The sequence below is a fragment of the Pinus tabuliformis genome, chromosome J, assembly GCF_031772625.1.
Source record: "Pinus tabuliformis cultivar Carrire ecotype Pingquan chromosome J, CPIR1, whole genome shotgun sequence".
In the NCBI taxonomy this organism is placed as follows: domain Eukaryota; kingdom Viridiplantae; phylum Streptophyta; class Pinopsida; order Pinales; family Pinaceae; genus Pinus; species Pinus tabuliformis.
The window spans coordinates 546,383,605-546,397,596 of NC_142295.1; the positions used below are offsets into that span (position 1 = coordinate 546,383,605).

The 13,992-nt window shown below is 39.7% G+C and overlaps 1 protein-coding gene across 3 annotated transcripts in view; it reads right to left on the minus strand.

The window, feature by feature from the left end:
- The window catches only part of LOC149228178 (protein PSK SIMULATOR 1-like), a 242,561-nt gene that overhangs the window by 29,580 nt on the left and 198,989 nt on the right, over positions 1-13,992 (minus strand). For all 3 annotated transcript variants that reach the window (XM_089378086.1, XM_089378084.1, XM_089378085.1), the window contains one exon: positions 8,267-8,383. In XM_089378086.1, coding sequence (XP_089234212.1) covers positions 8,267-8,383 — 117 coding nt within the window. The remainder of the gene's footprint in view (positions 1-8,266; positions 8,384-13,992) is intronic.

Consider the following 13,992-nt stretch of genomic DNA (forward strand, 5'->3'; position numbering starts at 1 on the left):
TGAAAAGATTTGGTATCGTGGACTGCAAGCTTGTGACTACCTCGAGGATCTTAACTTTCAGAAGTTATATGGTAGTGATATTGGACCAAATTTGGGAAATGCCTCTGAGTTTCAGAAACTCATTCACATTGATGTTCTTGGTGAACCTCCATCCGAACATGTGTTTTGTAGTTAGCACTGTGAGCTCATATTTGGTTGAGCCTCACTAGATTGATGCCAAGAATCTTCTAAGATATCTTCATGGCACAATTACTAATGGATTGAGATACACTACCGGAAATATGAAACTGCATGATTATTCGAATGTTGATTACGCAGGTAGTGGGGAGGATCACTGGAGCACTTTTTGGTGATGTTTCTCTTTGGATTCTGCTTCGATATAATGGATGAGCAGGAAGCAGAAGTCAGTTGCCATATGTACCACTGAGACCGGATACATATCTACGAGTATGATCTCGTATGAAGCTGCCTGGTTGGGGAAGCTCTTCAGTGAGCTGTTTGAACTTTGAACACATACCATTGTGATTCTCTGTAACAACCAGAGGTGGTATTCGATTATTGAGGAATCTCGTATTCGTCGATTGCTCCAGCAGATAGACATCATCTGGGATATGGTAAGTCGATGAGCAAGGAGGCTCCATCGCATTAAGATGATGTACAGGTCGATACACCTTGTCAAAGCCCCAAGGAAAGATCTAATCTGTGATTTTCCCAAACGACTTGGATTTGTCAAGAAACCCTTGTACAAGGGTCCTGCATGTTGCATACATTGAGCTCCAGGAGCTCTGAGGGCTTGCGATTCTTACTGGAGCAACATACGACCACAGGGTGACTCACCCTCCCCTGGTGGTGCGCACTGAAACAAGATGATTCACTCTCCTATGTAGCACGATGATTAGTTGTCCTGTGAGGCCTAGATTGATGTGTTCTCCATGGCAATTGTAGCAGGATTGATGTGTTCTCCTGTGAGGCCTGGATTGATGTGTTCTCCATGGCAACTGTAGCAGGATTGATGTGTTCTCCTGTGAGGCCTGGATTGATGTGTTCTCCATGGCGACTGTAGCAGGATTGATGTGTTCTCCTATGAGCCCTAGATTGATGTGATCTCCATGGTGACTGTAGCAGGATTGATGTGTTCTCCTGTGAGGCCTAGATTGATGTGTTCTCCATGGCGGCCTGGATTGATGTGTTCTCCATGGAAATTGTAGCAGGATTGATGTGTTCTCCTGTGAGGACAGGTTTGATTAGTTCTCCTGTCAAGGCATCCTATCCATGTAGTTTAGGACTCATGGGAAGTACCTCTCATCTGATCAATGAGTAGGGAAATGAAGTTAGGGACCATAGTAGTACCAATGAACACATCGTTGTATCTACCGTACTCCCTACGCTAGGATGACCTCCATTGATATGGGATCAATGATACTGGTTTAGGACCAGTGGTAGGAGTTGTACCTTACTATGACACTGACTTCAGGTCGGTTGAGACTGGTCTGGGACCAGTGGTACATACTCCGACACTGACTTCATGTCAGTGCAATACTGATCTGGGACTAGTGAGAGTGGTATATACTATGACACTGACTTTAGGCCGGTTGAGACTGGTCTGGGACCAGTGGTACACTCTCTGAGACTGCGATACTGGTCTGGGACCAGTGGTAGAAGTGGTACTTACTATGAAGCTGACTTCGGGTCGGCTGAGACTAGTCTGGGACCAGTGGTACGCACTCTGAAACTGACTTTGAGTCTATGGAGGATGATACTGGTCTAGGACCAGTGGAGCTGTACTCAGTATGATGCTAACTTCGGGTTGGTTGAGACTGGTCTGGGACCAGTGGTACATACTCTTAAGACTGACTTTGAATCAGTATGATACATCCTCGATCATTTCTTCTTCTTCATAATTCGGACAAAAGCATAGCAGAACAGAACAATGCAAGAGCAAAGCAAAACAGTACCGATCAATACAAGGCAGAACAAGACAAAGCAAGAACAGGCAGAATAAAGCAGAGCAAGACAAGGGTCAGGTTGTATAGGGCAGTGCATTTGATGGATGAAGAGTAATGACCGATAGACAGATTGCAAATGAAGTTCTCCCTAGTTGAGAGGGAGTGTTAAAATTGGCAACTAGGGCAAAACTTCATGTGGGTCATCTTATTCATGGCTGATAATATTTTTATTAGATTCCTCTCGTCGAGAGGTGTAGGATTGATATAAAGATCATCCAATTCCGATAAGTATTCATGGAGATATGAATTTATTTTGATTATGGAATTATTATCAAGCCGACCTACAATGTCATGTAAGCTCAAAAGCCCAACAGTCACATCTATTCAAACACCAACGTTGTGTATAAATATAAGAGGACTTTTCCTCATTTGGACTCACTCATCTCATCACATCTCTCTCTCTCCATTGCGCAGAAAAGAGTCTCTTCTCTACTGCACAGAAAAGGGTCTCTCCCTCACACATTTGAAGCCGGAAGCTGCTGAAACTAACACTGCAACTGCAGAAGTAAAGATTGACCTGCATGGCCTAGAAGATCTCCTCATCTAAACTGCGTTGTAGGTTCATCTGAACCTCCTCTGAAAGCCGCAACTTTTGTGGTGGAATGAAGTCAATCCGACGAACGGTTTGCAAGATAACTACTGCCCTAGTTTGAAGCCGAAAACTGCTGAAACTGAAGTTGCAACTGCAGAAGTAAAGATTGACCTGCATGGCCTAGAAGATCTCCTCATCTGAACTGCGTTGTAGGTTCATTTGAACCTCCTCTGGAAGTTGCAACTTTTGGTGGTGGAATGAAGTCAATCCGACGAACGGTTTGCAAGATATCGACTGCCCTAGTTTGAAGCCGGAAACTGCTGAAACTGAAGCTACAATTGCAGAAGTAAAGATTGACCTGCGTGGCCTAGAAGATCTCCTCATCTGAACTGTGTTGTAGGTTCATCTGAACCTCCTCTAGAAGCTGCAACTTTTGGTGGTGGAATGAAGTCAATCCAACGGTCGGTTTGTGAGATATCGTCTGCCCTAGTTTGATGATGAAGCCGCTAACGCTGATGTTGCTGATCTAGGGTTTGCTACCGCTGATATGAATCAGATTTATTGTACTATTTCTCTCTGCTGAATTATTGAAGATAAAAGAAGATTTGATCAAAGGGTTTCCCCACACATTTTGGGGTTTGTCCCTGGCTAGCCGCCACATCTTGTGTCTCTTGTCTTGGCTTGTTTTCTATCAATCGTTTAATGTTCTATCTGCACTTTACTTTATGTACATGTGATTGCTAATATGTGGAATATAATAATAAAAAGAAGTAAATTGTTATAAGCATAGAACATACCATAACTTAACAGAATGGAGTGCTGAAAGTCTCTAAAGGTGCCCTAGTTTTTATGAAAGCAGAAAAGGTCGGAAATCTTTACAGACTCAAAGGAAGTACTCAGGTCAGTGAAGCAGCAATTGTGTTAGAAAAAGAAGACGAAGGTACTCGCCTATGGCATCAGCGATTGGATCACATGAGCGAGAAAGGTCTTCAGATACTGATAAAACGTAAATCTCTTCCTGATCTGAAATCTTTGAAGTTGGATTTCTGTAAACATTGTGTGTATGAAAAATAGTGTAAACTGAGATTTAAAACTGGAAATCATAAAAGTAAAGATATTTTAGACTATATTCATTCTGATCTGTGGGGGCCATCTCCTATTGTATCATATGGAGGTGCTCTATATTTTTTAACGTTTATTGATGATTTCTCCTGTAAAGTTTGGGTCTTTATGCTGAAAAAGAAAGTTGATGTATTCAATATCTTTAAACAATTTAAAGCAAAGGTAGAGAAAAGAACAGGGAAATCAATTAAATGTTTAAGAACTGATAATGGTGGTGAATTTACTTCAATAGAATTTGAACAATACTGTAAGGATGTAGGAATTGTCAGACACAAAACTGTTGTTTCTACTCCTCAGCAAAATGATATTGCTGAACGTATGAATCGGACTCTTATGGAAAGAGCCAAAAGCATGATCTGCAATGCTAACTTGCAAAAGGGGTTGTGGGCAAAAGCCGTATCCACTGCTTGTTATTTAGTTAACAGATCACCTTCAGTAGCAATTAATTGTAAAATTCCTGAAGAAGTTTGGTCAGGTCAGTCTTGTGATTATTCACATTTAAGGATATTTGGCTGTGATGCTTATGCTCTTATTCCTAAAAATCAGCGTTCAAAAATAGATCCAAAATTGAAATGTTATGTCTTTGTTGGGTATGACTATGCGGTGAAAGGATACAGGTTGTGGGATCCTACATCGCGGAAGATAGTCATTAGTAGAGATGTAACATTTGATGAATCTTCTCTTTTAAAGTCAAATGTTGAAAGAATTGAACAGGAACAAGTATTGCCAAATCAATAAATTCAGTTGGAGGCTAGACCTTTCGGTGACAGTCAAAAGAAGAAGAGACTTCTAGAGAAAAAGGTGTTGAAGATACAAAGGAAACTGTTGAAGTTTCTGAACCAATTCAACAACCAGTCACTCTAAGAAGGTCTACAAGGGAAAGAAAAACTCCCAAAAGGTATGAAGATTCTGCTTCATCTTTTGCTTTGATTACTGAAAATGGGGAACCTTCTTGTTATCAGGAAGCAGTAGATGATACAGATAGCGAAAAATGGAAAATAGCTATGGAAGAAGAAATGGATTCCTTAGCCAAGAACAATACCTGGGATCTTGTAGAACTTTCTGAAGGGAGAAGTGTTGTGGGATGCAAATGGGTCTTCAAACTGAAACGAAAAGTTGATGGAAGTATCGAAAGGTATAAGGCGAGACTGGTAGCAAAAGGGTATTCTCAGGTTGAAGGTATCAACTTTCATGAGATCTTTTCACCTGTTGTAAAACTTGTTTCTATTCATACTGTGTTGGCATTAACTGCATTACTTAACCTTGAGTTAGAACAGTTAGATGTTAAAACAGCTTTTCTACATGGTGATTTGAATGAAGAGTTACATATGGAAGAACCAGAAGGTTTTGTACAAGGTCGCAGCAGAAGATTAGTTTGCAAGCTCAGGAAATCATTGTATGGTCTGAGGCAGTCTCCCAGACAATGGTACAAGAAGTTTGACTCCTTCATGGTCTGCCAGAACTTTATTATAAGTGAGCATGACCATTGTGTATACTTCAAAAGTTTCAATGGCATATTCATTATCTTTGTTTTGTATGTTGATGATATGCTTATTGCAGGCAAAAGCATGGAAGAGACCAATAGGTTAAAGGCTCAGCTCTCCAGGATGTTTGATATGAAGGATCTTGGAGCAGCAAAACATATCTTGGGCATGGAGATACACGGAGACAGGAAAAATGGTAAGCTTTGGTTATCACAGCAGAAGTATGTGGAGAAAGTACTTGAAAAGTTCTGTATGAACAACGTGAAACCTGTTAATGTTCCATTAGCTTCCCATTTTAAGCTTTCTTCGGTTTTGAGTCCTAGAACTGATGAAGAAAAGCAGTATATGTCTCATATACCATATGCAAATGTTGTAGGAAACTTAATGTATGCGATGGTATCTACAAGACCTGACATTTCACATGCAGTTGGAGTTGTCAGCAGGTTCATGGAAAATCCAAGTGAAGAACATTAGCGAGCAGTGAAATGGGTGCTTCGATATCTAAGAGGCACAAGTGACTATTGCATCATCTTTAATGGTAGTGAAGGGTCAGTGTGCGAATATGTAGATGTTGATTATCCAGGTGATTTGGACAAAATAAGATCTACTACAGGTTATGTCTTTACTCTTGCAAGTGGAGCAATTAGTTGGATGTCAAAGCTTCAAGAAACAGTTGCGTTGTCCACTATCGAAGCAGAATATATAGCTGCTTCAAATGCCAGTAAAGAAGCAATCTGGTTAAAGGGTCTACTTGATGAGATTGGAAGGATGCAGGAGAAAGTGAATGTAATTTGTGACAGTCAGAGTGCTATTCACTTGGCTACAAATCCTACTTATCACAGCAGAACCAAGCACATTGATGTAAGATATCATTTTCTGAGACATGTGATCAATGGCGGAAAAGTAGCTCTTCAAAAGGTCCATAAACCGGAGAATTGTGCAGACATATTCACAAAGCCAGTTACAATAGAGACGCTGCGATGGTGTTTAGCTTCTCTTGGCTTGCAGAAGAGATGATGAATGGGCATGGGCAAAGGATTAGTAAAATTGTTGTCAAGGTGGAGTTTGTTGGTAATTGACAACTAATTAATATAAATTTGGGTAAATTGTATTAGTTATTGACAAGTTAGTTTCATACCGAATCAGTGGTTAAGTAACTGAGGACACTCATATATAAAACTGATGAATGCCCGAACTATTGTAAGGAGAATCATTTATTGACTGAATAGAGATTCCAATCCCTTGCCCCGTGGATGTTTCCTTGACACCCTATCAGGGTTTTTACCACATAAATCCTGAGTTTTATTAGTGTGGTTGTATTCAGTTTCATTTTCTTTTCTTGTTTAGTAACCTCTTTTAACTACAAAACAATCTTGGCAAACATGAAAATGGAAACACTTAATACTCCTAGTGAAGAACCAATGATACTGACCAAGGGCCTAGGAACAGTGTCTGTCCAGCGATCAGAACAATGGAAAGACTAGATTCATTCCAACTGGATTTTGGACATTTCAAATACCTCTCTACAAGATGCCGCTTCTATGAAAGCATGGTGTTCTCACCTTCTCTTAATTGAGGCCCTTGTGTCCCTTTGGTCCTTCATCTACAGCCCAAGGCACGTCATTCCAATACAGTGAGCAGACGGCATTAAATGGGATCCTGCATGCAAAAAATGCACCTTGCAATGCTAGTATCAACTTCTTACAGTCCAAGGTCCCACATGGCATCCAATTTGCCATATGACCACCTAATTCTTCCTTGCTTCATAGGCAAAGAGAGTCGCTTGTTGAGTGGATTTTCCTCCTTTTGGAAGCATTCTCTTTTCCTTATTTTATCTTGGAACAGCAGTGGTTTTAGGTCCATGACAGGTATTTTGATGTGACGAAGTATCCATTTCAGTGCTGAAAAATTAAAATCATTGGAAAATAGCTGTCACTTCATGCCACACTCACATACTCCTCCAAAATTTCCTCCCAACTTGGCCTAGAGAGAAATGGTGAGAAAGAAATGACATGAATAGATTATTTATAAAAACCTTTGCTTCCAAACCCCTATTCAATTAAACCAAAAAAAAACCATTTCAATTGTAATTTAACGGTTTTGGGGTCAGTTATTTTTTCATGTATTTTTAGAACCATGCCACGCTGTAATATTTTTTTGAAAAAACTGTGTTTCTAGCGATTTTCAAAAAGGAAATGCTGATTATGTCCAGAGTACATCTCAGAAATGTTTCCAGACATAACCGTAATAGTGAGTGCAACACGGCAGCATTTCCTGCCGAAAACACTGCATTTCCAAGAATTTTCACTTCTCGGAAACATTTCCTGGGAGGAAACACCAGTCATTTCTTGCAACATAGTTCCAAACAAACTAAATGCATAGCAGATAGGATTTGAAAAATGGACTGACTGAAAGAAAAACAAAAAATGCAGAGAACTTGAATTAGGTTCACTGCGTATGGCTCTCTCATTATACTCATGACCATGAACGTTTAAAATAAAGCTTGAAAATACTTTTTCATGTATATGTACAGAACCAAGGTGACATCTATTCTTCATCTATTCTGACTTGGAGATGGATTTCTTCATGCCTCTTATATTATCTTATTTCTATTAACTTCAATCAAACTCTATTTCTGGGCTAAGCCAACTGATGAGGACTTCATATATAACAGCATCATTCTAATTGTGGCAACAGTCTACAACTGTGATGACCTTGAACAGTAATGAAAGCTAAATCATCCATCTGGAGCATTCATCCATTATTTATGGAAGTAGGCATTATTACAATAGTGCATTTTGACCTCAAAGCACATCCAAACTGTGAAGGGATCTGAGTAATTTATTGATTTACAATGTACTGAATACTCACAAGCAAGTCCACACTTCAACCACCTAAATCCCAAAAAGAGAAAGATCAACTAGGCAAATGAAGCATTAGTGTCACCAATCTTCATTTTTAGTTTTCAATACAAACAAATTTGAATAATTGTTATGTCAGGAATTCCTACAGTGCATAGTGCTAGATTGTAAATAAAATTTATATTAAAAAAAAGAATAATTGTGAGAGCCTAATGCACATTTAGAAACTATTAGCGAGATTTTTAAGAGATAGGTAACAACCTCCTCCTTGACAGGAGTCGAATGTATTTTTGAACGCAAAGCTGACTTTATAGTTGGCGGCAATCCTTGATACAAGCTGTCTCTAGTGTTTGCAGGGACAGAGCTTGGGCGAGAAACCTGGACCAGTCACAATTATCATATTATTTACCTGAAGCAATCTGTATAATAATAATTTAGAAGAGACATTGACAAAATCATATTAGACAAATTTTAAAAATCAGAAAAACAGAAAGAAATAAAACTATTCCTGACAAGATATCTTTATATTCCTTTCAGCTACGTAACATTTTTAAAATGACACTGCATATGTCCTGCCATTCAAATGCCTGGTTTAGCACGCAGGACTGGTGGGGCTGTTTATGGGCTTCTTCTTCAGGCTGTTCGAGGACTAGTTGACCGGGAAATTGACCAAGCATATTGGAGGTCAATTTCATCTCATTTGACTAAATTTGACTTTGTTGATCTAGGGTTTGCTGCTGTTGATATAAAATTACAGAATTCTGATTTTGTACTATTTCTCTCTACTGAACTATTGAAGATAAAAGAAGATTTGATCAAAGGGTTTCCCCGTATTGGGGTTTGTCCCTGGCTAGCCGCCACATCTTGTGTCTCTTTTCTTGGCTTGTTTTTTGTCGATCGTTTAATGTTCTATCTGCACTTTACTTAATGTATATGTGATTGCTAATCAATGGCTAATAAGAAAAGAAGAAGTAAACTGCTCTACGCATAGAACATACCATAATTTAACATTCTTCCATCAAAATTACATGAAGCCAAAAATAATAAAATTGCCAAAATTGTTTTTCCTCTCCTTGGGAGAACAATTAGGAAGGGACATTACATATTCTCGGATTGACGGATACTTGATGTGTCTTAGTTTCACCAAGTGTGATGTCGATTCCAATATTTACTACAAGGTTGTTGAAGTGGACACTCTAAGCCAATTCATGGTGGGACCTAGGAATGTACATTGGCTTGCAGCAAAGCATGTCTTGAGATATTTGCATGGTGCAGTCAGTTATGGATTGAGATATGTCTCAAATGGTGAAGTACAACTGCAGAGATACTCAAATTCTAATTGGGCAGGAAGTGCCAAAGACAGGAAGAGCACATCAGGATGTTGCTTTAGTTTGAGTTCTGCTATGATACCTTGGATGAGCAGGAATCAGAGATTTGTCACACTCAACATTGCAGAGGTTGAATATATTGTAGCTACTCTAGCAAGTTGTGAGACGACCATGATGACAAGTTGAAGCAAATTAAGATTAAGTACAACTACATTCGAGACATGCTACAAAAGGGAACAGTGAGGCTCCAATACATTTCTACAAACGAGCAGGTTGTTGATATCCTCACAAAGCCTCCATCTTGGATAAAGTTTGTATACTTCAGGGACAAGCCTAGAGTGGTTGAGAATGCCTCCCTCATTGAGAGGGAGTGTTGATGTTGTAGCATCAAGGCAGACATTCTCCCTAGGTCAAGGGTATTGACTAGGTGCCATGTGATGTGGTTAGGGAGAGTGGCCCAGATAGCATCAGGGCCAGGAGTGTTGCCTCAGTCAGGAAGGTTTTGACCATATTTCCAAGGGTTACTTGGCTAGTGGGTAGAGTGAGTGCCTTAAAGCATTGGACAAGTATTTTTAGTATTTACCATTCAAGTGCCATGTGACGACATGGAAGAATCATAAATGGGCTCAAGGTTTCAGAGGAGATATTAGGAGATCGGGAAGAAACAAAGAACCAGTTGAAGAAAGGACCTAAAAAATATCAACCCAGTTCAAGTGTCGTGAACCATTCACAATCCCTATTCAAAATGGAAACAAACGTCGCTATCAAGCCATACCAAGGTGACATCGATGCTCTGGAGCTAAATCATTGATTGCAACAATTAGAAGTGTATTTCAATGTTCATCATATAGAGGAAAAACAAAGGATTACATTTTTGTGGCTGAAATTAGAGGGCCATGCAACCAGGAAGAGACATGACTACCTATTCATGGTAGTTGACAAGTTCAACAAGATGTGTATTTTGATGCCCTATAAGAAGACCATCAGTGGGAAAGAAGCAACAAACTTGTTCTTTGGACAGGTCTAGGTGCACTTTGGGATACCAACAAGTATCATTTTAGATAGGTACATGAGATTTCTGAGTGCATTTTGTACTACAATGTGGAAGAAGATGGACACAAAGTTGAAGAGTACTATGGCATTCCATCCTCACATAAATGGGAAAACAAAAGTAGTCAATAGGGCTTTCGTGCAACTTTTGAGGGGTTCTAATCAGAAGCATCCGAGGACCTAGGATGATAATCTAGGGTATATACGACACTCTTATAATAGACTAGTCCACACTTCTACTAGTAAATCCCCATTTGAAACTTGTTTTGGATGTTTTCCACCTTCACCTTTAGATACTGCATATTGGTAGCGAGGAGTAAGGGAGGATCTTACAGGGGATGCCTTTAAGAGCTAAAAAAATTGTTGAGAAAATCAAGCAAATCCTTATACATGTACAAGAGACATTCTAGAAGTCATAGGAAAAATACAAGGCCAGGTATGATCAGCATGGAGCAAAGAAATAGTTCAAGGTGAGAGACAAAGTATGGTTACAATTGAACAAGGAGAGGCTACAGGGTCCTAGTAATAAAATCGAGACTCTACGGTATGGTCCATTTGAGACACTGGAAAAGGTAGGAGATAATGCCTATAGACTCAATCTACTACAATACATGCGCATTTACTCAGTTGTTAATGTGGAGAATCTGAAGCTTTAGGAGGCTTCCATTCTAGATCAAGAAGAGGAACAGGTCCTACCTTCTCTAGAGGACTTGGTTCCAGATGCTTAAGCAGAGTTGACAAAAGATACAGTTTGCAAGAATAGGTCCATAGCTATGAGACAAGGGCAACATGACCTTTGGTAGATTGGGAAGAAAGGACAACTTCCAAGCAAAGCTAAATGGTACACTTGAAAGAAGATGGAGGAAAAATGTATTCACCTCATTCAGTAGAAGCTTTTGAGGACCAAAAGCCTCCCAAAACGACGGGGTGTGATCTGGATTGCATCATTATATTGTTTCTCATCCATCTCAATGCTTTTTGATGCTTTCGAAGTGAAAAAGGTGGAGGAATCAACTCACAGGACCATTTTTACTAGTGGGACCTAGTTTGACAAATTGGGATCTAAAACCTTCCGAGAGCATTTTAAGGCATCAACTGATGCTTTTTGGGGGTAAAACTTTGTCGCTTTAGCACTGCACCTTTTACTCATATTCTCCACACAATGACTTTTCCAACGACGCAAAAATCACCTCAATCGAAGCCCATATGAAAAATTTATGCCACTCAAAAGTTGACCTCTCTGTTTTCACCACCATAGTTCAAGAGGATGCCATGTCAGCCCCCATAATTCATGGAAAAGGGGCTAGCCACGTGATTATGATTGAGAAGACTCTAGAAGAGTCCATATTGTAACTCTGGTTAAGAGAAGAGGAAGTCAAACCTAACCACTAGTAGGTGATCGGTATCTGTTATAACCAAGCCACTAAGAGGAAAAGGGGTTCCATTTCTTTTCGACTGCACTTGTTCCATAGACGAGCAAAGTAACCAAGAAGGTTAGGTAGGGAACACATGGAGAGGATTTGTGCATTGTAGTAGCCAACGAGCCACAGACCTTACTTCTTTGTACTCGTAGTCATTTTCTATTTAGAGAAAGAGATCAAAGCGGCCTCACCTTCCAGCTAGGTTTCTCCTGAAAGGGTTTCTTAGAGTATATCTTGTGTCAAATGTGTTTGAGATTTTATTTCGTTGTTCTCTACTTTTTTGCATAAATATTACTTTGCATGCAAAAGCAATAAACAATAATCTACAAATCCAAAAATCCAAAGAGAAATAAACCCTAATATTGTAGATTTCATATTTTTTAAACATAGTTTTATCAAATTTGTTGTGACGAACTATCCAATGGAATATCCATTGTTGTTTACCGATCAAAAAGGGGTCATTTATAAAAGAAAAAATATTATACAACTAAAAATGTATGGCATATCAAGCATCATTGAAAAGATCCATGGCAATAACAAAAAGGAAATGTTTCCAAAAGCTGAAATTTAAAAAAAAACATAACTAGTTAACACTATCAATTCCTAAAAGACAAGGATTTAGCCCATGAATGTTCCATGTCCCTTAATTGTAAGTACCCGTGAATACAGTTGGCCTAGATAAAAGGGTAAAATCAATACATGGAATGCAAATCAATGCCAAACTCATATGTCGCTCATAATAAAACAAGTTTGAGTTGGATTGGCATCCCTCACAAACAAACCAACTAGGTGGAACCACTTGTATTATGCTCAAACATAATTGTGAAAAACTCTTTTAGCACAATGGTAGAAAACAAGAAACCAATTCATTGCGAGAATGATTTCTAACTTGCCAACATTTATAGGAACCCTTACTAAATAAGGTCAAATCAGCATTATTTAAAAGTTAGAACTAGCATGTTATAGATTGCCCCTCTTAATTCTATTACCCACCATTTTGTGGGTAATATCCCTAGGAGAAAAATTTCTTCAAGATGGTCCTCAGCCGAAAACCAACAGTCCCTTGCAACCACCAACTAGCTCGTTGTACCATTTCTCCGCCACCTGAGCCAGCCATGTGGTCCCTCACCCATCTGTCATGATCATATGTTTGAAAGTGGGCTTCCTGAACCTAAAGGTATGCCTTGTAATTTGGTAATTGAGTATTCTAGTTTGTTTATCATGGACACTATTGGGCATGGATTAATGGGGGGGTCTAGCAGAAAGAGTGGGCTAGGTGTGCTTCTGTCCCCTAGACCTATTTTGGATGTTACCCTTGGATCTTAGTCCGTTGGAATCTCTTTTACTGACCTTTGGGTTTTAGGGTGGTACTATATGGGAAACCATGATTTGGTTGCATGGTCTCACTCCCTCATCCACATACATTACTCCCCTTCCATTCATTATAGCCCCATTCATTATTATTCCCAACCGGGTCCACATTTCCCCACTGGGTCCACATAGGATTGACCTCCCCTTCCCCTCGCCCACACCTTGGGCCAGGCATGAAACGATGCCCCAGAGGTTGATGCAACTGAAAAGAAAAGTAAAAGCATAATTGGCCACATTCAATAGGAAAATGTACCACAAAATGCAAAAGATGGTCGGGACAAACACATTTAGCACGTGGGAAAAAGCCAAATGCATGAGCCTTACCCCATACCCATGGCCATCACCATGGTTCCTATAGGCCCTAGATGAGCCTCCTTTATCATTCTGGAAACCATGGTTGTCCTAAACCCTCGTGGGAAATGAACCGCCCTACCTTAAAAGGGGTATCCACTGCTATACCTTACACATCATGCTCTTATCCTTTGAGTCCCGAGCAGTTAATCAAAGAAGAATCATGAAAGGAAAAAGGCATATAAAGAAGGGCGGAAAAATCAAGGTCCGAGTATCTCGAGCACCACTATTGCTCCCTCCTATACATTATATACTGAAGTGTGGGCTTACCTTTATTAGCTACCCTTGTATCCTAACATGTGACACAGGATTTCCCATCTCATTGCCTATTCCATTCATCTCTTTATCACATGCCACTGCCATTTGAAGGATGTACCTTGGACATACTATCCCCTCTAAAGGTAGAAACCACCTAATAGGATACTTGTCAACCCCCTTTGGAGCTTGGAGACATTAGTACATGACA